Source organism: Phocoena phocoena, chromosome 17 (genome assembly GCF_963924675.1).
Source record: "Phocoena phocoena chromosome 17, mPhoPho1.1, whole genome shotgun sequence".
Taxonomy (NCBI): Eukaryota; Metazoa; Chordata; class Mammalia; order Artiodactyla; family Phocoenidae; genus Phocoena; species Phocoena phocoena.
The window spans coordinates 6,828,362-6,853,193 of record NC_089235.1 but is presented as its reverse complement, the minus strand read 5'-3'; the positions used below and the strand labels follow the sequence as shown (position 1 = coordinate 6,853,193).

The 24,832-nt window shown below is 40.4% G+C and overlaps 1 protein-coding gene across 1 annotated transcript in view; it reads left to right on the top strand.

The window, feature by feature from the left end:
- The window catches only part of TOX (thymocyte selection associated high mobility group box), a 302,115-nt gene that overhangs the window by 160,199 nt on the left and 117,084 nt on the right, over positions 1–24,832 (top strand). The window contains exon 3 of the mRNA XM_065895390.1: positions 8,573–8,815. Coding sequence (XP_065751462.1) covers positions 8,573–8,815 — 243 coding nt within the window. The remainder of the gene's footprint in view (positions 1–8,572; positions 8,816–24,832) is intronic.

Here is a 24,832-nt window from a genome sequence, read left to right as displayed (position 1 = left end):
ATAGCTTACATTTATTGATAGCTCTTATGAGCTAGTATATTACTCAAATTTAAATAATTTGTAATAATAATTTGTAATAATAATGTAATTTGTAATAATAATGTAAATCATTATCTCATTTATCTCAATTAATCCTGATATACCCTTAATGAATTGAATACTGTTATCAACCCTACTTTACAGATTTGGGAACTAAGGTTTAGAAGAATTAAGTAACTACGCCTGCTAAGAGATGAGATGAGATTTGCATATAGCATTTCTAGCTCCAAAATCAGAGCTTTATTAAAAACAAAACAAAAGCCCAAAACAGGATAGCAAATGTGGACTGAAAAGATTCTTGAAAGAATGCACATGTTTTAATAGTGTAGGTTTGTGGGTTTTTTTCCTGAGTGGTTGAATTCGAGTGATTTTTTTTTCATGTATATTTTCTTCTTTTTCACTCATTAACATGTATTATTTATAAAATAAACCCCCCCCAAAATTGTAGAACTGAATCTCAGAACTCAGTGTGAGAATTGAAGACATCTGGAAAACTACAAAAAGACGGACTGCATTTGTACATAAAACCTATTCTAAGCAGTGAATTTTTAAATGCTTTAATTATCCCCTTTAAACACTGAATACGGAATGATGACCTATTACCGGAACATCCTTGGGGCCCCCACTAGGGTTTCAGAAGTAGCTTCCCCACTTTAATATGCTCTCCCTAGTCATCGTCCATGTGTGGTTTTGGGTTGTGCTGGGGGGTGGGGGGGGGCCACATTATTTGTTTCCCAGAAACTTTTTTTTAAGAGTGGCCCTAGCAGCAGTCATGGCACACAGAAGAGTGCTGGACTTCCCTGCCCTGCCCACCCCTGATCTGAGAGTGCCCGGCCCACTGCCCTAACACCCACAGATCCTGAAAGCTTCAGCCTGTTAACCCCAGCTCAAGGTCAGAGCTCTCCCAAACCCAGCCCCAGTGTCAGATACTCTCTGGGGCGGCCTCAAGCTAACCCTGTTTTCTGGTCTCGTTGAGGCTTTGCACCCTGGTTCTCAGTGATCCAATAAAAACAAGTCCCAACAGAGGCTCGCAGTGGGCTCAGTACCCCAAAGTTTCTTTTGATCGGTGGGCTCAATCTCGCCCTTGAAGTTTTCTTAGATAGTGAAGACCTGACCTCCCTGTTGAACCTCCTTGCTGCACTGTCTGGACTCGCTCGTTTGTCAGTTTTGTGGTCTTCCCTTCATCACCTACTGCATGTCAGCAGAAGTGTCTGATCTTCAGGTCCTGTTGTCAGGGTAAATCTGTTTATAACAACCTCCCCACCCCCCATCATCCCAGCTTCAAATAATTCCTCTTTCATTTACACTCAGATATCACTTAGTTTGACAGTCGAACATGCTGCTTATTGGAAGCCTAAGTTTTTATATCTCTTCTAATTTACTTCCTTTCTGACAAGCTGTTATAGTTCTTTGTATCTCAAATCATACTTTGTGGGATGCCTTACACACAGTAGGTACACAACAAATGCTTCTATGACAGATGAAGCTCTCGTTGCCTTTTACTTAATAAGGTTACAAAAACTAATGAGCACAAATAAAATAAATGTGGTACGTTCTACCCAAAATGCATTTTGATAACTGTTGCTTGAAAAATTAGTACATTGTGTGTCTTTAAATGAAGATGATTTATTGCTATTGTCTAACATCTAAAGAAAGACAAAAAAATTGTTTGCAGGATCATTGGCTTGAGCACATCAGTGGCACCTGCTGGACAATTCTTGCTGAGTGTTAAGATGATTTATGTAACAGACCAAAGCTTTCCACAGTAATACATTATAGTTTCACGCTATCAACGCTTGTTCATGCAGAAACAAAAGAATCTGAAAAATACCTACTTCTGAAGGTCTTCTCAAAAGAAATTGGAGATAATGTTGATGCTGTTTAAACTCTTCCTAGGGAAATCACCATTACATTCAATATCAACTTCTGAAAACATACAGAGGAAGTTTATTATTTTTCTAATGAACCCAATTTATTTTATTTAATTATTTTATTTAATTAATTTATTTAATTTTATTTATTTATTTTCATTCAGTTATTTAAATTATGCAACAAGAATTTTCAATAATACAAGATGAAACATGTTTAAACATGGGCATTTTTCTATCCTGAACTTTCAGAAATTATGTTATAGATTAAAAATTAAGGCATTTCATATAAATTTGATGGCAGTGCTATTTATTTATCTTTCAGATAAAGATCTATATGAGAAACATATTTTACAGTGTTATAACCATAGCCATATTTTTAGTGTGTGCATGATTGCATGAAGCCATCACATAATTTAAAGATATGTACAAGATGATATCTTTTGAATTCTTCTGAGTTATGGGACCTCTTGTCACCAAAGATTGAATACTCTGTATAATGATTGCAATATGTGGACAAAACCCCACAGATACAAGGCCCTTCTGGTGGAGAAACTAGATTTTTAGAAGAGAAGACAAGACAAAGTCCAGTAGAGATTTCCCATTATTTGTTCCCAGTCAGCATATATTAACGCTCTATCTAAACAGTACAAAAACATAAATTCTCTGTAGTCAAAAGAAAAATCAGCCTAATTAACATCCCACCTCCAGATGTAATAATGTAGAATAAGAATAAAAAATAAGAACAGGCTGTAGTGAAAGGAAGTATGGATTGCAGAAGGAGAAAATAATGTAAACAGGATACCCAGGCCATGGAATATGTAAAGCAAAATGATGAAAAAGAAATGTGAGCATGTCATTAAACAGGCAGGGGAATGAGATCGTCCAGAAATCAGGTGAGACGTTTTCCTTCCTTTTTCACTGAATTGGGGATGCTGGAGGTGGTTGGACGTGGGGAAGGACAATGGCTTTAGTCAAGAGGCTAGAAAGGTTCCCAAAAGATCAAATCAAAACAGATCGGAAGGATCTTCTGTTACTTTCCTAACCCAACTCTTGATTCTTGTCTCAAAAACAAACCATCTGATCAGCAACTTGACAGCAGTCTCCCAGGGAATATAGTTTTCCTTCGGACACAAGACAGTATGTGAGCAAGTATAGCTTTTGTTGCAAACTTAGACACTGAAATTCTGCTTCACACATTCATTAGCCTTTTACCTGGGTCAGTAGGACGGAACTGTCAGGAACTGATCAGCCTGGGGCCAGCCTGCAGCAGAGCTCTCTGAAGAATCAGAGTTGTGGCCCTCTGTACATGAGGTCCTTATTGTCTGAGCTCTCCAGCATCTTCGCCTATTCACCATTTCCCACTATCTTTTTATTCTTTAATTTCAAAACTGCAATCTAATCCCATTAAAATAAAAACAAATGCTATTTATGGGGAGCAATTAAATGAATACATTATGTATGAATAGGGCTACACTTTGCTTCAATATGAGGTCTGATCAATGGCAAATATACTGAAATTCCTTCATTACGATGTCTAAATCCTCTCCTATTTGGTCTATAGTTGTTTTCTCAGACATGACCCAATCCACGGCATATATAAACACATTTAACAATAACCACAGCTATGCCAAAGCTGCCATTTATCAAGAACTTTCTATGTGGCAGACATATATTATTAGGCTTTTTACCTATCTTATGTTTTTTGTCTTCATGCTCATAAGAACCCCATAAAGCAGGTTTTGAAACTGAGGCTCAAAGGAGAAACCTGTCCCAGAACCCACACTGACAAATGCTTCAAAGAGCCTGCAGCAGCTCTGTCTGCTGGACTCCAGAGCTTCCAGTCTTTCCAGCATGTTCCGTGGCCTTCTTATCAGTCACTGAGGAAGCATTATAAGTACTCTCAACCGGTCCAAGATCTGTCGCCTCATCAGAGAAAGATGTAGCACCTTGTAGCTAAATATGCAAATGCCAATGGTAAGGGTTCAAGAAAGTGGCTTGAAACAGTCACTGGATCTATTATTTAGAACCATAAAAATAGTCTCTTGAGGAGGATAATTTTGAAATTACTACTTTAATGCTTCCAACAGTCCCCTTATGGCCTCTGAGAAGTTCATATATAGTCCAGCGTTAGCCAAGCCTCGTGAAAGCACAGCCCATTCTACCCACATATCACGACTCTTGGCTTCTGCTCCCTGGACACACAGGGACTCACAGAGCCTCCCCCTCTAGGATAGAGCCTTATCCCAGCGCCAGCAACAGAAGGAGAGTCTCCTGTGTCTAGGACCAGTGAGTAACTTAGGATCAGGGAGAATCTGGTTGAGTAACAGTAATATGATTCTGAGGTCTTTGACTCATGTAGATCATGCAGACTAGCTGTGGTTTAGAGCAAATCACTTTGCATGCTGCTTTGTTTCCAGTTTACCTTTCATTAACATGGTGAAGATCCAAGATAAAATTAAATATATTGTCTTGAATTTCATACCGTTAACCCTAAGTACTTTCTCTTCATTTGTGTAGATGGTCACCGTTGACTTTTATCATTTCTTGGGGAAGAGGCAGCTGCTGAGAAGATTCTGATCTCTAGATTGGGAGGCGTAAGAGGCACTAGAAAGGCTGATAAGGAAGATGATGCCGCCTTGAAAGGCCGTACCTGCTCTTCTCCAGCGTTGTAGCCTGGAGCCTAGCCCCCCAGATTCTCAGAAGCCATGGATTGACTCCTTGGTGGTCTCTCACTCAGGCTAAAAAAAGTAGCCCAGTGTCTCATCGGGATATGCAAGGTCTTAGGAAGGATCAAATGATCTTTGGTCTCAATAGAATTGGAGAATGAAAGTTTTTTTTAATACCTGGCCTCACTGAGACTTGAAGGAGGAAAATAAGCCCGAATCAGAAAAGGACCCTGAATCAGGAGAGAGTGCAAGGAATGATTTTCACTGAAGCTTCTCTGACTACTCAGTCCCTGGTCTCATCACCAATGTCCCTGTTTCTGTGCTCAGAGCACCCTCTCATGCACTCTCTGTCCACTTGTCTAGTGAGGCCCTTGCTGGTAGCCATCCCCAAGGGATCCTGATGCGGAACCAAGGCTTCCGCCAGGTCCTTAGCTAGCTGCAGTAGGGATTAGGTTCAAACAACTTCTGAGAGCGAGGGGGCCCCAAACTCGCCCTTAGGAATCCTCTGGGACTTCTGTGTTACCACGGGATGGTGAGTGCAAACCACTTCAGGGGGACAGATCAACAGCCAGAGAGGGACACTAAACTCGCCTACCCCAGCCTTTCTCAGGCTGCTTAAGCCTTTACATCTTTAACAGGATACAGTACTTTTGGCTTCCCAACATGCTGAGCAATCAGCATTCCATACCATGCTGTCATCTAGCCAGTGCATTCTTGGGAATACAGGATATTTATTCAAGCCCATGGCATAACAGTGGTATAGTCATAAACTTCACGCCTTTGAAGAGTCATCTTCACATTCATTTCTTCTTATATGCATTCATTCAGTGATTCATTTGTTAATTCATTCAACAAACATTGAACACTGATTGTAACCAGGCAGCTTCATGGGGAATGAGGGAAAATACTGAATCATATGCAATTGTTACATCACCCCCAAAACGGCAAATTGCCTCTTAATGTATAACTTACCGTGGTTAAGTCAAACTTATTAGGTTTTTTTTCTTGGCCGCTGCATGGCGTGCGAGATCTTAGTTCCCCAAACAGGGATCGAACCTGTGCCCCCTGCAGTGGAAGTGCGGAGTCTTAACCACTGGACCACCAGGGAAGTCCTAGGTTTTAAGAAATCAAAATAAAGATGTCATGCCATGGAAGTCAATGTTGAAGAATTAGCTAATTCACTTCCAAACTTAAAAAATAATTAGTAATTAGTCTGGCATTGAAGTTTTTGTGAGTTCTGTGACATTTTGACATTTATACAATTACCGTGGTACTTTTATATGGCATCGATTACATTGTAATAGGCTCCTGGCAAATAACCATCTCATGACTTCTAATGTGAAGAATAGAAACTACTAAGTAACCTTTTGTTGTTAAAATTCTTGATCCACATAACTACGCATTACCAGTTAAGTTGTGGAATCTGTGGTTTTGGTATGTAAGTGCACGGATTAAATAACATTAATGTGTAATTACATGAAAATAAACCATGTAGCTTAGTTAAATTGCAGTACAATTGTTATCACTGGATGTAAAGTGATACCAATTAAACCTTCCTTTAAAACACCACAAATTAAGATTTAACTGCTGGAGAAATTCTAGAATGTAAATTTATAGTACACCATAGGTAGACTATCCCTGGGTATTTCAGAGGCTTAATGTCATTTATAAAGTTAAAAACATCTTTTTCCTTTATGGCTGGCGTTAATTGTATCTTATTCAGGAAGGTTTCAAACAGATGTCAATTAACTTCTTAAAAGATAGGTATCAACAAGTTCAGCCTTAGAAATGTTGACAGAAAGACAAATTAGGAATACTCTTGCTCTTCTAGGGTAAAGATTTGATTTTAATGGGATGGGCATTGGGATGGAATTTGGGAAGAGGAAAAACCTGATACTAATGCTAATACTGATTCTTAAATTGTGAAATTTTATTGATCAAAAACAGTTGAGTATTGGCAACTTTGTATCATTCAACTTAATAAAATAATAGCAATTAAACTAGTTATGGAAGTGTTAGAAATAAAAACGCCTTCCTCCTCCATATATCCATCCCTCAGATGTACTGAGTCGATTGCTTACCAGCTAAGTGAATGTTATTTAACTTCAAACTCTCAATTTTCTGTTCAGGAAAACAGGGTAATAATAGCTACACAAAGGATTATTGAAGACAAAGGGCTAAATGAAGACAGCATAGTCAAAGGACTCAACACAGCGCTTTCTACGAAGCCAGCATTAATAAGTGCGCTTCCTCTCCCTCCCACCCCCCACCATTTTGTGTCTTTTATGCTTCTTATGTGAATACTTGTACCAGGGGCTGATGGTTTAAAACGGTCTACAGATTAAAGGTCTAAATTATATTAGGCAAATGAGAATTTAATCAAACTTGCTGTTTTGACACAGGGCACTAGTATATTTTTCAGACAAGAGGTAGATGCTGTAAACAGGAAATTTTGATAACTTATGATTGAACTTTTAGTGCTGGTGATTTTTTCTTTTAACAGAACTTTAGATACTTAAGAAAAATTATCTGCAGAGATGAATTAAATCTTCCCTTCGTACGCCCCCAGTCTGTAACCCACACGTGCCTCTACGGGACCACGTCTCAATGCCAGATGTTCCAAGTAGCTCTCCATTTAAGCGTGTCTCCTGACAAAACCTAAACAAATATATCAAAACTTGTACAACATTTAGCAAGTGCAACTTGAAGGTTTTCTTTCTGTTAGACAAATAGACGTCATCTGGAAAAAAATAACCCCAGGCACTTGGAAGCAGGAGCATGAAGCTGATTGGCTGAACACCCTGTGAATACCCTACACTCCTTTCTTTGGCTCCTACCCTCAGTCTGCTCATTTCCAATCTCGCACACTCCAGCAGGCGTGCTACTGCCAGACAAGCGGGTCCTTGCTACCCCTGTGCTCAGACGCTAGGAAGAGTCGCGTACTTTGAAAGATAGGCTTGTGAGAGTTATCTGGACCCGCTCTGTTTCCTTCGTATTATGGCACCTGCTCTCTAAAGACTGCTAAGTATTGCTGTGTTTTGATATGAATTGGTAACAATATTTTATTATTCAGTTCCTCCTTATATGGTCCATGTTTACCACATTCTATTTGTGAGCAGGAGTGTCCTCACATACTCTTGTCTTCCTTCTTTGCTCCCTCCCTTCCTGTTTTATCTAAAAGCTACTTTCTAAAAGAAAAAGCCCCACGTATGTTGTTATTTATTTTACTGATTGACTTTTATTCCTAAATTAGTATTATAATGATATTTGTGTAATTTTATCTTTCAAAATTGGCAGAACCGCATTTAAATGATTACAGAATTATTTACTGCCTTCTAGGGGTAGATCAAATAAACGTGAGTAGTCAGAAATCAAGAAAGCCATCTTCATTTTTATTTTGATGGCACAATCTTCATGATAAAAATAGCTTTTAATGGCATTATCTTCATATATGACACTTTCTCTGAAGTCACACTTATGCAACTTGGTTAAGCTACTGCTTTACCAAATTTTTTTGTCAGTTGTGAGCATGTAGCTCTTCAAAACCCAGAAGCAATTGCCTTAGAACTTCTGGAATTCGTTTTATTACATCTCATGATCTGAGCAGTAGGGAGCCCCATGAAACATGTTTGATCAAATATTAATTTTATAAATTGCCTTTCCTTCCCCACAATTCCCATGAAAAAAGGTATTCAGCTAGATTACAACTCTGGAGCATTTTAATGGGACCTTTGAAATCTGTTTGAGTTCAGCTTCTTGGAACAATAAAACTGCTTAATGGTGGCACTCTTTATACGAGAAGTGGCTATGCCTTCGAGGTGATTTCCTTCCATGCATGATAGAGAAATTGCAGCAGGATAATCTGAGTGTTTGCAGTGTCTTTGCCAAATCCTTAATGATGCTTGTAATAATATCTGAAAGGGTCGTGTGTGTTTGTTCACCATGATGAAAAGAAGGGGATGATAATTTGCATCAATATCACCATTGTCTTTTCAGTCCTACCCTGGTCCAAGCCTGGAAAGCGAAGACTTTAACATTCCACCCATCACTCCTCCTTCCCTCCCCGACCACTCGCTGGTGCACCTGAATGAGGTCGAACCTGGTTACCACTCTCTGTGTCACCCAATGAACCATAATGGCCTGCTACCGTTTCATCCACAAAACATGGACCTACCTGAAATCACCGTCTCCAACATGCTGGGACAGGACGGAGCGCTGCTTCCCAACTCCATTTCTGTGGTAAGGGTCTGCTGACCGATTGGTGGGGGGGGAGCAGGGGACACAGCGAGGACAAGGTCGAAATTAACGTGAGAAGCTTTCAATCATCGTAACGTGGCTTTCTGAAACTAGAATCATTTTTAGCTATGAAATCCTAAATCCATAGATCCGGTAAAATCCTAAAGCAATTTTCCATTTTACATTTAAGTCAAGGCAAAATCAATTAATTACATGTTTGATCACTCATATTTATAACCCGAAGTCCTAAATACTATTTGACACTGAATGTGTGGTCATATGGTCAAAATGTCTTGTTAGCTTTTAGATAAAAAGTTATCATAAAGGTGCCACATCTCATCTAGTGCAGGATTCTTCACCACAAGCAAGATCCCCACTTCTTCTAGGAACTGCTGTGAAAGTTGGTTGCTGCCCTATTTTCTGCTCTCAAATTCCACCAATTTATATAATAGGAAAAAGCAAGAAAACAATTTTCATCTTTGTTTTCAAGGTATAATTTGGGTGATCAAAATTTATCTCTACTGAAGTGTTTCTGTCTCTTGGACTTTGTTTGTCACTTTGAATCTTCTAATGTTCTAAACTTCTCAAATTTAGTGAGACTATGTATCACCCAGAAGACTAGCAAAAAGTGAATGCCCAGCCCCTACCCAGGAAGTCCAAGAGTCTGTATTTTTAACGAGTATCCCATGCTTGAGAAATACTGACATCATAAAATCTTTCTGTCTGATTTTTATGTCATCTAAAACCTTAATACTTTCTCTGTCTATATCTCAAGGAGTAGAGAATATTGTCAGTAGTATATGGCCAAGGGCAGAGCTTTCTACCATGTAATGAAACGCTCTCAGGTTAACAGTGACTTCTAATGAGCTTTCTTTGGTTTGCATTGTTCAATCACTTAACAGTCCAACCACCTCTGTTGTCATTTTTATAAGCCACTGAACAGTTCTGTCATATTCACAATGAACAAATCGATTAACTTGCTCATCTTATGTTGTTTCTGATAGGAAAGCGTTTCGTGTTATCACTTACCTAAATCATTTGGTGATGTATCTCTAACTTGAATGACTTCACAAGAAGGTTTTTCTGTTAATCATGAACATAAAGGGGGGAGAAAGGAGAGTGGAAAGAGATCCCGTAGTAGTTGTGGGGGAATGAAGCCCTGAGCCTAATGTCACAGGCCATGGTAGGGTATAGAATTCTCCTCAGAACTGGCAGGTAGCTGGGTGGACAAGAGGGGAGGACTTGTTCCCAGCACCAGCGGGAGCAAAAAACTCGACACCATTGTCCCGGTTTTTAGATGATACTCCACCTGTATAGATTTATCCTAAGAGTATTAACTGTGGCTTCATAAAATGGAAGATGGATTTTTTAGAAAACATGCTAAGTGTGTAACTCTGATGAACGTTGTACTTCAAAGTAGTGACCTTGAAAAATCACGTGACTATTCCTCTTTGGGGCTAAGCCTTCAGACCCAGTTCATGAGCCAATAAGGTGTCCATGTCATGCTTTATAGACGTCCCTGTTCACTGAGAAGGAGAGGAAGGACGAACACAGCACATAGAATACCAGTTTTGTCCTCTATGCTTCTTCCTCATGTGCTAATGAAGCTGGGCCACAGGAGGATAATGAGATACTCAGTTACATAGTTTTAGTCTCAAAACCCTTTTTCTTTTATATAATTTGCCTTCTCAGCATTCCAGGACCCTCCCAATTCGCCATTCACTCTTTAAGAGATGCTTGTGCAACCTCAGTATACATGCACCTGGAATGTTCCCAGTTTGGCCACCCTTGCTAAGTCACTCCAGCCTCAGATGATGTGCTCGGGACTGGATCTCGTCGCAGCTGTGTAGCACCACTTTCTAGGCCCTTCCTCTACTACGCTTCCCTCCTTCCGTGTCAGGAGCCCCTGCTCATCCTAATTCTTTATGCTCCTTTCCACCCAACCCACTGTCAGAAACCGGACTTCGGTATTTTCGCATCAACATGGTATTTCCCTTGGAACTTTTCACACTTTACAAGGCAGAGGGTCCCTGTTCAGCCTAAACTAAGCGAGTGAAGCTCTAATTTCCATTCCAGTTCTTGGCACAGTGAGTCTGTTTGGGTTTTTCATAGGATGGTGAGACTTCCCAGTACCTCCAAACCGTATTCTGAGGTGGACATCTAGTTTGCCTCTCACAGTACTGGTCCTAGCATTTTATGCTGTAAGTAAAAGGCTGCTCCAACAAATTAAGTTTTGGCGAGACTTTGGATAGGCTTCAGCACTGTCCAATAGAACTCTCTGTGATGATGGCTTTTCTGTTATGCATGCTGTCCAGTAGCAATAGTCATTGGCTATTGAACACTTTAAATGTGGCTAGCGTGACTGAAAGACTGATTTTTATTTTATTGTATTTTAATTACATTTAAGGTAGCAACATGTACCTAGTGGCTACTATCCTGGAGAGCGTAGGTCCAGTTAATTATGTTGATTTAACATTAAATCTACAGGAAACCCATTTTTTAAGCCAGCGTGGTCTTGAAGAAAGTACATTTGGAGATGAAATTTGTTTTAAGAGTCCTTTCTCAAGGCTTGGATCTCTGACTGGATTGCGAGAGCCAGAGTTTGATAATACTGCAAAGTTGCAATGGAAATTTAATGAAGTTGGAAAGGCCGACTTTACTGGAGTCTACTAATTCCTTTGAGAAACAAGGGGCATCTCCAATCTTATTTTGAGCTATCATGTGTTTAGAATGCCACTCATCAGTGTGTACATTTTAAATGCCTTCTGTGCTCTAAATGTTTGAAAGGGCTCAAATGATTGATAAAATACGGTCAGTGTGCTTTAGGAGCTTGTAAACTACAGAAAAAACGTAACCACGTATGAAACAGTTTGAGTGAAACATCAAGCAATTAGAGGCAGGAGAAGGGCTAAACACAATTTTACTGGCCGTGAACCCGGTAGGAATCCTGGTTGGAAGAGATTATAGTCATCTGGTTTGGGTAGTTTATAAAACTTAGTGGAAAAGGTAGGATGGCAGTCAGGTCTTGAAAGATGGTTTCGATTTAGACAAACAGAAAGGAAAGAAAAGGCATCTAGGAGAGAGAGCATTTGAAAAGCAGGCTGGATATTTTAAGTTAGGAGATTTGACAAAAGGTTTCAAAAATCACTAAGGACTGTGGGCTTGATATGAGGGAGTCTAAGGAACCACTGGCTGTTTTCACTCAAGGCAAAAGCATTATGAAAGCAGTGTCAAAGGAGAATCCTTCTGGCATCTCTCTGGAGGGATCTCGCAGTGGCAGGAAACTGGAGTTGTGTAGGGTCTGAGGAGCCCTCTGTTGCTGTAACTCAGGCAAGGAGTGTGAAGACATACAGGGTGGTGACAGTGAGAACAGAAATACGAGCTCTTAAGTTGTTTGCACATCATTCCCAAATCAATGAATCTGAAGATGAACAACCATATTTTATAGTTAAAAAGGGCTAAGGATTATTTTCTTTGAAGTAACTTTAGGTCTATAAGATACTTTTTTCATGTGTCTTTATAAAAACTGACTAAAACTCTTTCCCAGCAACTTTGCTCGTGTATAATGTGATCACAAAATTTAACCAGATGATTGATTGGTTTATCAGTTGTTGACATATATATATATTTTTTTTTTAATAAATTTATTTATTTTTTATTTATTTATTACTTCTGGCTGCATTGGGTCTTCCTTGCTGCACACAGGCTTTCTCTAGTTGAGGCGAGCGGGGGCTACCCTTCGTTGCGGTGCGCGGGCTTCTCGTCGCGGTGGCTTCTCTTGTTGCAGAGCACGGGCTCTAGGCATGCGGGCTTCAGTAGTTGTGGTGCGTGGGCTCAGTAGTTGTGGCTCGCGGGCTCTAGAGCGCAGGCTCAGTAGTGGGGCGCATGGGCTTAGTTGCTCCGCGGCATGTGGGATCTTCCCGGACCAGGGCTCGAACCCGTGTCCCCTGCATTGACAGGCGGATTCTTAACCACTGAGCCACCAGGGAAGCCCCTGTATTTATGATATATGTATGAAATGGAATAGTGCACAATTTAGGTTATCAGTGTTCATATAGACGAGGAAATAATGGCTACAGAATCAGGAAGTAAAAGCTTCCCACCTAGAAATTGCAGGGCTCTTTCTGATAACTCCTTTCAAGGTCACCTACAGTTTGGGAACAACCAATAAAAGCTGACACTTGTGGATTCTAAATAATGAACTTGCTGTAGATTTTAAAATCTTGTAAGTATGAGCCACCCTAGATAGATTTATGTATAGGATCAACTGTCGTCAATTTTATCTTCCAGAAACTCTTCAGTGTTATTAAAGCTGAGACTTTTTCTGTTAGTAGGGTGCTCAGATCTTTGTGTTAGTATTTTCACATGATGGAATTTTAGAATCTGAATGGATCAAATAGGTGAAAATATTTTAATTCTCATTTAGATATTGTATATATTTTAGAGGTTATTGTAATGTTTAACATACATGAATTATTATATGTTATATATGTTGCTGTTTTGTATAATATATAATCTTTTCTGAAAATTTATTTTAAATTTAAATTTTCTTATCTCTACCTGTTTCTTTCCCCACTGGCAACATAAGTGATACAGTTTTACTGGTTATAAGCATTACCAACAAATTTCTAATATATTAGATGTAAAAAATTTAGTCTGTAATTAGAAATCAATATCTGAGTGAGTATTATTATCCCAATATTACAAATGAAAAATGGAGATTCAGGGTACTTAAGAGACTTGCTCTGTGGCTCAACCAGTGAACACCCCAGCTTCCTTACCTGAAAAACAAGGATAAATTATTGTCCTTACCTCATGGAGTGAAATGAATATTTAAAAATTGCTTAGACCATTGGTTGGCACATAGGAAGCATTATTATATGTTTGCTAAAAAAAATGTGAAAAGCAAGACTGTATATGTATAACTGTTTTGCAGAAGTTAAAGTGCATGAGAGAAGATTTTCCAAAAGAGTTATTTATACTTAAATCCTTAATCTTCTTCACATCTGTCCAAAAAAAGAAAAAAAGGCAATAAGCCTGCTAGTCACCAAAGAAGTCTTTACCTTCTACTGAGTGTTCTTACACATCATTTTGATTAAAACTGACATCTTTGGACCACCACTACCGCAGTTCAAATCCTGGCACAGACCTAAACCAGCTGCATGACATTGAGCAACTTACATAACCTTTTTGTGCCTCAGTTTCCTTACCTATAAAATAGGTATAATAAGACACTTAATCCCATACTGTTGTAGCATTAACGTAGTTAATATCTGTAAAGTAGTGCCTGTCACACAGTAGGTGCTAGATATATTCAGTGGGAATCCCTTTCTGATAAAAAGGTCACCAGGGTAGAAAATCTAGATTGCCTTCTGAAACTTGCCATAAACATATACAGGGGTGAAACATACACAGGGTGACAGTTTTTCCTTCCCAAATCTCCCACCACTTCCTTTTTGTATATTCTTGCCTGTGCCATTTTATGTGTTAGTAGTCAGTCAGGACTCCTGCAAAAAGTAAGGTTTCTGGCACTTGAAAAAAGATTCCATTGTCTTAAAGTCCATATTTTCCAAGACCAGCCTATAAAACAGTGTCGAATTTCTATTAGTATAAACTGTTGAACAGGTGCCAACTAGTTCTGATTCTCTAGGTCCAAGTTAAACAGCCACTCACGACCCAATATGCAAGAGTTCCATTTCTCTCAAAATTCCTGAGTTATTTTGATAGTGGATAATTGACCGCCTATGCTTTTCCAAGAGTGGAATCTGGTTAGAAGAGCACTTGAATGAGAGTCTGGAAGGCCAGGCCCTGCCTGGGATAAGTTTGTTAACCGTGGACAATTCACTGCACCCTGTGTGTAACCAGTGGGGTTGGACTAGATCAGGCGGAGCCAGGGGAAGCCAGGAATCAGCCAGAGCGGTGTTGCGCTGATTCATCTCACTCGTTCACATTTCTTGTAAAAATTCCCTTGAACATAGGATTCTGCCCCCAAAGAAGACAGAAAACCACAAAACTAGCTGATCTCTGAGGCCCTTTCCAGGGCTGGCATTTTCCTATGATTCATTCTCTATCGACCACACAACTGTGATCCAGAGTCACGACTCACTCAACTTGTCACTTTAGTTACTAAGTCATTTTCCCCAGCATCACTTGGACTAGATTCTCAGTGTTCTACCTGTCCCCCCACCCCGAAACCTAATCGGTTATTAAGATATTTGAACCTGTTGGACAGAACATTTCTTTTGAGTGGAAAATATTATTCTGCCATTAAGAAGAAAGTGATGTTGTTTTCATGTTGTTAAAAAGAAACTACAGAGCTATTTTGGGAGAAGGGTAAAATAAGAAAATGTTCATATTAAGCATTCATGGTTTAAGAAAAATCTTTTGATTCGTACAAACTGAAATCAAGAGCCTCTCCTTTTTCTCTCCACCCTGGCACATTCACTGCTGGGTTTCACCACGGACTGGTAAAAGGCAAAATGCAACCTTGTATAAAGTCATCGAAGGCTCCTGCCTGGCCGATATATGTGGTGATCGCTTGTTCTTTGTGCAGGCAACAGAAGCTCTTTCATACAAAGAGAAACCGTGCAAAGTTTTAGAATGGCCTCACAGAAGGGATTCATTTAGAACCTGGGCTTTTTGTAGAGGGTGGTTCCTAATGACACAGTATAGAAAATTTACAATGAAAAATGCAACAAAGGAGATTTCAATTTCTTTGAATGCTTCAAATTTCCAGTTCTGGAGTTTAAAATGGAAAAAAATGTTAAAAGGCAATAAAATTGGGGGGTTTATTTCCCGAATGCCTTAGTTTTTCCAGGCAACAAAAGCAAGCATAATGTATATACTCAGATTTATTGTTATTTGAAGCTTTCAGTCACGGCACACTTTGCATTCAAAGGCCACTGTACAACTGTTTTGACAACCATCACTTCGGTAGGTACTGCGGCAGTACACACGGAACTGAAGCAGGAGTGTTTCTCTGGGTCTGTAGGGCGTGCTGTACATCAAGGAAGTCAGATGTATTAGAGCAGCATGAATTGCTAATATGTCGCCATGATGGAAAGGACCACTGGCATATTGAATAATGTAGCTTTCAAAGCCAGGCAGAAAATGTGATTACACACAATTTGATTGCTGTTTTTACAATAAATATTTTCAAAATCTGGAGATATCTTATTTCATGTAATGCATAAAGTATGTAACAGTGGACTAGAGCTAAGTATCTTTCGGGACACGCAGGAGCTGATGATGTCAGCCCCATTCAGATATGAAATGATAGAAGCATTAGCTTAAAATGGAATGGATGTCACCCTGGTTTGTTTCTTTCTTTAAAAAATAGGGGGAGAAAAGCAATAAAAAGAAATGATTTTGCCCACTTTGACAGAGGAAAAAAGACGAAGAATAATTATTTAGAATTATACCATAATTCATTAAATGTTTAGCAGTTACAGCCATTTTTTTTCACAAATTATCCTTTTTTGAATATTGCAGCACATGAGAGCAATGTATTAAACCACTGTAATACTGTGAAAAAATGGGCTGTATTTTTGTTCTTATTTTTTACCATATATAATAAAAGTGTGTGGTTTGGGTTTTTTTTTTTTAATGTCAGATCCCTAATAAGGCTAAAAATAAGCGTTGGTGGTGGTTAGTTGTTAAGCTCTACTTAAGCCCTTTCTTTGCTCAAAACAGACTACTTTGAATGTAGTATTGATAAGTAGTTCAGTGGACTCAGTATGCTAATGGTTTGGGACTATCCTTTAGTGCTGTAATAAAATATTGTTTCAAACTAGAGCTCTCCTTAATAGTGTTCAGGAAAGGAGTCAATTTAAAAATAACACTTTTCCTTTCTTATGCCAAGTACAAAAAACTCAAGATTCACTTTGTATGTAGGGCTTGCTGTACTTTTTCTTCACCCCTAGTGTTCATGTGGATCAGTGCCTCGCCCATGCGCGGAAGACATCAGAAAGCTATAAGACCAGTTATATAATATACTGTAAGCAGACTCGGGGAGTTATTCAATCCGGTCTCTTAATTCCAGACAGAAGTAAACCTAAACCAGTTAGGATACGTGGTTTTCGATCTAAGAGCCAAGATTCCACAGCTTTCCTTGGTAGTCTGTTTGTGTTTAATTAACCTTGTAATGTTAAGTTAAATTGCAGCAAGAGATTTAGATTCCTTCCAGGAAGTTCCTTATTAAAGTTAAACTGAAGTATCTTACTGCACTTTCACTCTGCTGCGTCCGCCGCAGACATCTGAATGCTTGAAGAACAGTTGATTTCAAGTATTTTGACATTATTGAGTCAGTCCTGCAGTTGTGCTTTACCTGGCCCAAATAACCCCAATTCCTTTAACCTTTCCTCAGAGGTCCTATTTTTCAACTTTTACGTCAAATTAACTATTTTTTTTTAATTTGTGATTTTAAGGAATGCCGACCACAATGGGAGGCAGAGCTCCAGACGTTGCCTGAGGTTGCAGATTAATTTCTGAATTTTTCAAATACTTCTCTGTCCCCACATGGACATTTTATGGTAGTCTCTTTAATAGCATCATCGATTGCTGACATATTTGATTTCTGAACCATCGATCACTCCCACAGCATGTGTCCCTTACTGTATTGGTATCTAGCCAGCAATTCCCCATCTTGTTTCTGTGTAACTCATTTCTCATCCTAAAGGCAAACATCTGGGAAGGACATCATGGTGTTACTCTTCAAGGCATCTTTTTTTTCTGGCTGGGTATCCATTATTTAAATAGCACTTGGCAAACAAAGAGAGGGAAGAAAAACAGAGCTATGGGCTACTAATTGTCCTTGGACAAATAGGTTCTAAGTAGGCCCGTAAGCGAGACTCCCCAGGTCCTGGCAATGAAGTTTCAGTCACTAGCTGCACCCTCCAGTTGTTAATAAAATATTTCCTAAAGTGTTGAGGGGGAATTGGGGAAAAGCAACACAGAGCCTAGAGGAAAAAGAGGTGGGAGTGAGAAGAATAAACAGCAAGTGAGAAAGGAAGCCTGTTCAGGAGAGAAATCGTGTACCTGAAGGCTCCGTGGGATGTGTGCTTCCTGCGTTGGGCCCTTCCGCCCGGCCCTTCCCCGCCCCCCGCCGTCCAGGAGTGCTGTCTGCGTCTCCTCCTAGTTTCGGGTCCGAGCAGTGTTCCACCCTCACCCCTCTACCCTAAGTAAGAATGACAGCACTTCATGGGTCAAGCCTGGACTTAAGTCAGGCCCTGAGCTGAGCGAGGCACGCGTGTCCTTCCGGCTCTCGCCTTCCCTGCCTGGCCCTTGGCTTAGCGCTCAGGCCGTGCCCCACCCCCCACCCCCAGCGGAGGGGAAAAGTTCTGCTGCCTCTCCCTCTGCCTGGCAAGCTCTTTGCAGAAAAGAGGACCTAGACACCCTGAGAGCTCACTTGGTTTCGCTGTCCAGACTTCCACGTGGAAATCATTAATAACAATATTATAAGTAGTGCTCGGCTCATAGTAGGACCTCGATAACTATTTCTGATCCAATAAATGAACTCCTTTGTCCCCAGTGGAACCCTTAAAGTTTTCCCCAGACAAGTACAGGATCATTATTGCTGGGTTTTTTTTTTTTTTTTTTTTTTTTTGCTGACACTTCTAAGTTGTGTAGTCTTCTAAAATAATACAAATATTACAGCTTTTAAAAAAGTGTAATATCATGTGTTGTGGGGTCTAAATGCACCGAGACTGCTATAATACTTTCAATTTAGCTAAATGAATTTGAGCCCTAAACTTAAATCTATTTTGTAGTCTTAACACTTAGTCAACTCACTACTAATCATTCCTAACCCATACCACTATTAAATTGATATATTTGATAATTAATTATAATGTATAGTTGATCTTTTTTAGATGAACAGTTTCATTTTCTGAGTAGAGCTATTTTTATGGAGAAAAATTATCAGCAAAATTACAAGACATCTAAAGGAACAAATTTCTGCCTAGTCCCCCAAAATCTTGGGGGCAGAAGGAACAATGTGGAGAATTAATGTTCGTTAAAGATTGGCTCATATGACCAGTGTTGATTTTTTTCTTTAATCACAAAATGATTCAATCTTTGTCTTGCTGTTTGCTTGATTTGGGCGAGTAGATTATTAACATTAAAGTGGTGCATTATAAATCCATTTAGTCATGGAATCATAGGAGAATTAGTCTAAAATGCTTTTCAGGAGAACAATGAACCAGTCTCACTCCAAGACACCACTTCCTTCATTATTCATTAACTGTTCTTATCTAGAGCATATGGGAACATTTTAAGAGCAGGTTTTGTTTTTTTTTCCATTTCAGTTTTTTCCAGTTTGAAAGTTCTGAGTTCTCTTATGTGGACAAACAGTACCTACAGGAACATAATATTTGTCGTTTTAGATTAGTCATTCATATACATTTCTCTGCCAGAAGCAACACACACTCCATTGGAGAAAAGGTATGACGTGCTGCAGAGTCTTTAACCATTTGGGGCAGTGGTTAAAATATTCGATTCATCTTTCCTTTTCTCGATCGTTTACAATATCACAAATGCCATAGTAATCCAGAGAACAGGTCTTTTTATTTTTCTCCACCTAATAAATATATTTAACATTTTGATAGATATATAATAACAGAATTGATATGTTGAGCTTCTCTGAATTTAAGGGAGTATACAAATTCCCCAGGGAAATCTAAGTACTATTTGACAGAAGGAGGATTCAACTCCTTTTTATAATTCAGGATAGGCAAAAAACTTTCTCAAGATTCGTTACATTTGAAAAGTATTATTAACATTTAAGGGATTTGGGGGTTTTTTTAATCAAAGTCTTTATTGTCTTTAATAAAATATTATTCAAGCCCCAAAACATATTACACTATTAACATTTTTCATATTTTTATATGCAATGCATAGTTAATCACATTTTCTGCTAACCAGCAGACGTAAATAATGGCTTACCAAATCGAGATAGGACCAATCCTTCATACATTATGAAACTTGAAAACGATCTGGATGAAAAATAAAGTCCCTCTTTAATTAAGATGATAGATTCATAAAGGCTATTGCTAAAACGATGATATTATTAAGACTATCAAAAGACAAATAAAGCTATTAGCATTTTAAAGCATTTTCTTTAAAATGCCTTAAAGAAAATGCTTTAAAATGTGTGGTACACATATCTTACAGTGCTTGAACAGTTACCAGGATGAGCAGACGAGTCAGGCTCAACCATGTAACTATATTCACTTAGAATAAAAGTAAGCTGTTCGCATCTATATATGTATCTCTGTCTCTTCTTCTACATAAGTATATGCAGTTACACATTTAGGTATTGATTGTGTGTGTGTGTCGGGGATTCTTATCCCATCGTGAGCGTACCAGTGGCTGGCAATGGCCATTCCGCCCACCGGGAAGATGCAGGTTGGGACCTTTGGTCGACAGCTGCTGTGTCACCTGGGGTATTTTCTTGTTTCTGTGGCTGTTCTTGCTTTCCCCAAAGCAGCCTCATTTCTGATTATGGCAGCCCACGGGGCTGTTTTCCCAGCAGACAGCAGACACTGCCTTCCTGGCAGGGGTGCTTCAAGCTGGCTTTTCACCCTAATCTTCACATGTTTCTGGAGTGTCTTCATTGTGCCTCCAATCCACTAGGTGTCACGTGCAGTGTTAGAATCCAGGAGCTGACAGTTCACTTGGAAAGGTGAGGGTTACGTATATGAAACCCGGAAGATGTGAGACTCTGTAAGTTCAGGTTCCCAGATGCGGTCCACTCCTTAAGTTGTCCAGGGAGTGCCGGTCACCTGCAGAAACCAACCAGTGGCCTCCGGGTCCGGAGGAGCAGTGTGGGTGCTGGGTGCGCCCGCTGGTTCAGGGGACGAGGCAGCCCAGACTTGGCCCCTGCCTGGCCGCTCACTGGCTGCATGTGGTTGTGTGCGAGTGAGTTCGTGTGCCTCGTTGTCCTGGGTTGGGAGGCTTCAGTGGGTCCAGGCGTCTGAAGCCCTCAAGCAGCACCTGGCAGACAGTGTGCCTCATGTCAGCTGTTTGCTCTCCCCCCGCTCAGAAGCCCCCACAGCTGCTTGTCTGGGTTTTCCTCACACTGTCTGTCGTTCCTCTTCTAGTTACTAGTGTCCTTCCTGCCTGGCTCATTCCGAGAACTACTGTGCTGATGTTCACTGGACACCTGCTCTTGCCAGGTCCTGGGCAAAGTGTTTTACACAGTTCCCTCCTTAATCCCCACAGTCGCACTAGGAGAGGGAGGTGTGATCCTTACCTTGCCCAGGAGGGACTGTGGACAGAGGCAGGTTACGCAGGTGGCAGCCTGTAGGTGGTGAAGCAGGCAGGCCGAGGTCTTTGTCACTCTGCATTCCCGGTGAGGCAGGGGCTGTGCCTCTCACAGGGTGAGGGCTTGATGACTCTGCGCCGAAAGCCTTACCGGGGCCTCCGGTTCTCTCCGTCCCCCCGTGGAGGTTTCTGACGGATTTGACGCCGTCACCGCTCACACCAGCTGTGCCAGCCAGACAACATTCCCAATTCTGCCTTCTTTTTTTCTAACAATATAAGCTCACTTCATGTCTACCTTGCTGAAATAATATAATCAGAGAGTGAGCAGAGGAAAAGAGAGATCTTATAGTCCAATGAAAAAAGGCTGGGCTTGGAATTCTAGCTGGTAACTTTGACAAATCACTGGATCTCTTTGACTCTCGGTTTCCTTCTCTGTAACAGGAAGAAAATGGTATGACAACAGTATTTACAGCACCGTGTGGTTTGGGGGATTAAGTGAGATACAAGATTAGTATCTCTAGTACCTAACAGTTTAAGTACATTTTCTAGTCATCATGTTGAATAAATTAGCATTCCAGCTAATGAAAAATATTAGCTCTTTGCCAAAAATCCAGAAATTTATATTCTTAAGTCCTCCGTGAGGAAGGCGGTGTTAACTCCTCAGGGGGCAGCAGGCTACGCTAACAGACATGTTCTTGTGAGCTCTGCGCTGTGACCAGTAGTTGGGTTGTCTGCCACGCGCCAGGAACCCACCATCAGCCAGCTTCAAGATGTTCTTTCCTCTCCATCGTTAAGATACAAAATTTACTTTTAAAAGTACAAAGATGTTTAAATTATTTTATAAATAAAAGAAGTAAAAATTCTGGGCATCTTGCCAAGGATAGCAGATCTGAAATTAGCTAGAAGTGTTTCCTTCTCTTTATTAAACTCCTGCTACTTTTTCTGATATGTTCATATTGATTTGTCTCTTCATAAATATTTGAATATTCTGTATGACAGGGAATTGATAAAAGCCAAAGAAATAGACAGTGAATTGTGTATAAACTTCAACCGGATTTTCTTCATTCCTGTCCAATAATGCTAAATTAATGTGGCCAGGGTCACAAAAGCATCTTGACAGGCCAAGTCCCAAAGGGACAGTGTGCTCAGATGCCCCCCATGAGCTAAGGGCCCCCCCCATCAACCCCAGAGTGCGAATGAGGACGCTCAATCCATGAAGGGCGGTGGGGTCAGAATGTGGGCTTCAGAGCTCTCCACGTCACCGGCCTCCTGCTTCTCACCCAGCCTGTGGAACATCCCGGCTCCTGCGAGCAGTGCTCTGGAGATGCCCTCGTGGGGCCAGAGACTGGCTGGCAACTTACTCTGCCTGCAGGTGCCACACGTAGTTATCTCGGAGGAGGGGCTGGAAGGTTTGAACATGTCAGCACTTAGTGAGGTCTTCACAGTGATTCACGATCCGAGTGAGCCCCGGCACTCAACTGCCTACACAGGGTTTCCCAAGCAGGATCTGGTCTAGGGTGGATCTACCAGGGTAGTTATTTAGACTAAGTACTTTTATGCATCATACAACCAGTCTCCACAGCAGTGGGAAAGGGACACACCACCCTTGCCTATTTGGAATAGTCCATGCACAGTAAAATGGCACCTCAGTGGTAGAGAGCATAAGCTATGGAAGAACAGTCCCTTAAATGTGGTATAACAAAGAGCTACTTCTTAGAGCACAAGGTAACTTAAAAGGTACAGTTAGAATGCTAGCACATTCCATTGGTACAATGGAAAGAGTACTGAAATCAGGGATGTCTGAGGGCAGAGAATCCCAAACATGACCTCATTAAGTTCGAAGTTCCATTTTCATGCAGTGATTAAGAAGATGGGCCTGGGCTTCCCTGGTGGCGCAGTGGTTGAGAGTCCGCCTGCCGATGCAGGGGACGCGGGTTCGTGCCCCGGTCCGGGAAGATCCCACATGGGCCCGTGAACCATGGCCGCTGAGCCTGCGCCTCTGGAGCCTGTGCTCCGCGACGGGAGAGGCCGCAGCAGTGAGAGGCCCACGTACCGCAAAAAAAAAAAAAAAAAAATGAAGATAGGCCCTTCCTACCTGCAGGACCTGGCACAGGGGACTTCAGCTGGTTCCCCATTTGTGAAATGCAGATAGCAATAGAGTGTGTTTCTCTTGTTGTGAAGATTAAATGACATAGTACAAGTAAGGCAATCATCATAGGTTCTCACACAGTAAATTATAAACAGGTGATGAACATCTGTTTCTTTTGAACGTACCTTAACATTGGGATTTCCTTAATTCTCATGAGGTTTTATTAAACCAATTAAATATTATACTATATGTTACTGATATGATTTGCAAAGTAATGCTTTCTTATTCATATTCATTTAAAATTTTGGCTTTTTTAAATTAAAAAGATAATAGATTCTGTAGCCAATATTTTATAATAAGTATAAATGGAATATAACCATTAAAATTGTGGATCACTGTACTGTACACCTGTAACTTATTTAATATTGTACCTGAACTATACTTAAAAAAAAACAAGAAAAGAGAAAAAATAATATATTCTAACTCTCTGAGGCTGTAAAGCATGGTTACTTTGAAGAGTTGGAGTTAATCTCACATGACTTGCCATCGAAAGCTTTGGTGTTAAGGGTGAAAGGGCCGCGGGACATGGGCTGTGGCTGTGGACGGGGCGCAGTGGAATCTGCAGGGTTCTTCTTGCCAGTAAAGCACTGTACAGCAAGGAAGGGGAGGAACTCAGCTGTCCTCACATGTTCTCACGCCATTCTCTAGTGACCCTATGATACGAAATGAAAAACTGTGAAACTATTCCAAAAAAACACAGGCCAAGTAAACAGAAAAGAAATGACTACAGTATACAGCTTCCTGCAGAGGCCAGAAAAGATGAAATTAGGAATTAAATCTCCCTGGGCAATCTATCAAAATACTGAGAAAAATATATTACTGACGAGAAAATATCAAACATCTACTGGGAGACAAATGCACGTAACTCTGAATCCTGGATCACAAAAGGGTTTCCTCAGGCCCCTGGATGACAACTTTATGATGCATAAAATCGTGGATTCTTCTTATTACAGTTGATTGGATAAGCACCTGCATGGATGCAGGGCTGCACTCTACCCGGGATAGAAGAATCTTGCCCAAGGCGCTCTTGGTCCAAGTTGTGAAGAAGACGGCCACTCAGGCATAAAATGCAGGAGATGAGAAAGTGATTAGGGTTATGTCCACGAGAGGGCAAACAGATGTTCTGACAAGGAATAAACCTGGTTATAGGTCCTTTGCCTTGAGAATATTTGATCAAATGTTTATGGCAGTAACCCTGTTGACAGCTATCAGGGAGTTTCATTTCAAACCCTTTCTATTGCTGCTTAGTTTAAAAATAGAGGTGAGAACGACTCTAACACATACTGTACAATCTGGAAATCCCTTCTTCCATCTTTGCAACTTCATATGTCAATGGAAAATCACAGAAGTACAATACCAAAAATGCATGTTTACCTAAAAGAGCAAGATGCTTGAGGTCCGAAGGTCTTTGAATACCTGCAGCTCGTTTTGCATTCCACTTCCTCTTTGTAGGCGGAGATCACATTTCGGCAGTACTAAGTGTCTTTGCTTTTTGGTTGGATTCTTTATCAGAAAATTCATTCTTTTGGACTCTGGCAGAGTCTAAAATTGAGCCCCAATTTTTCCTCTTTGTGTTGCATTCATATACATAGGCCTTGAGTCTTAGAATA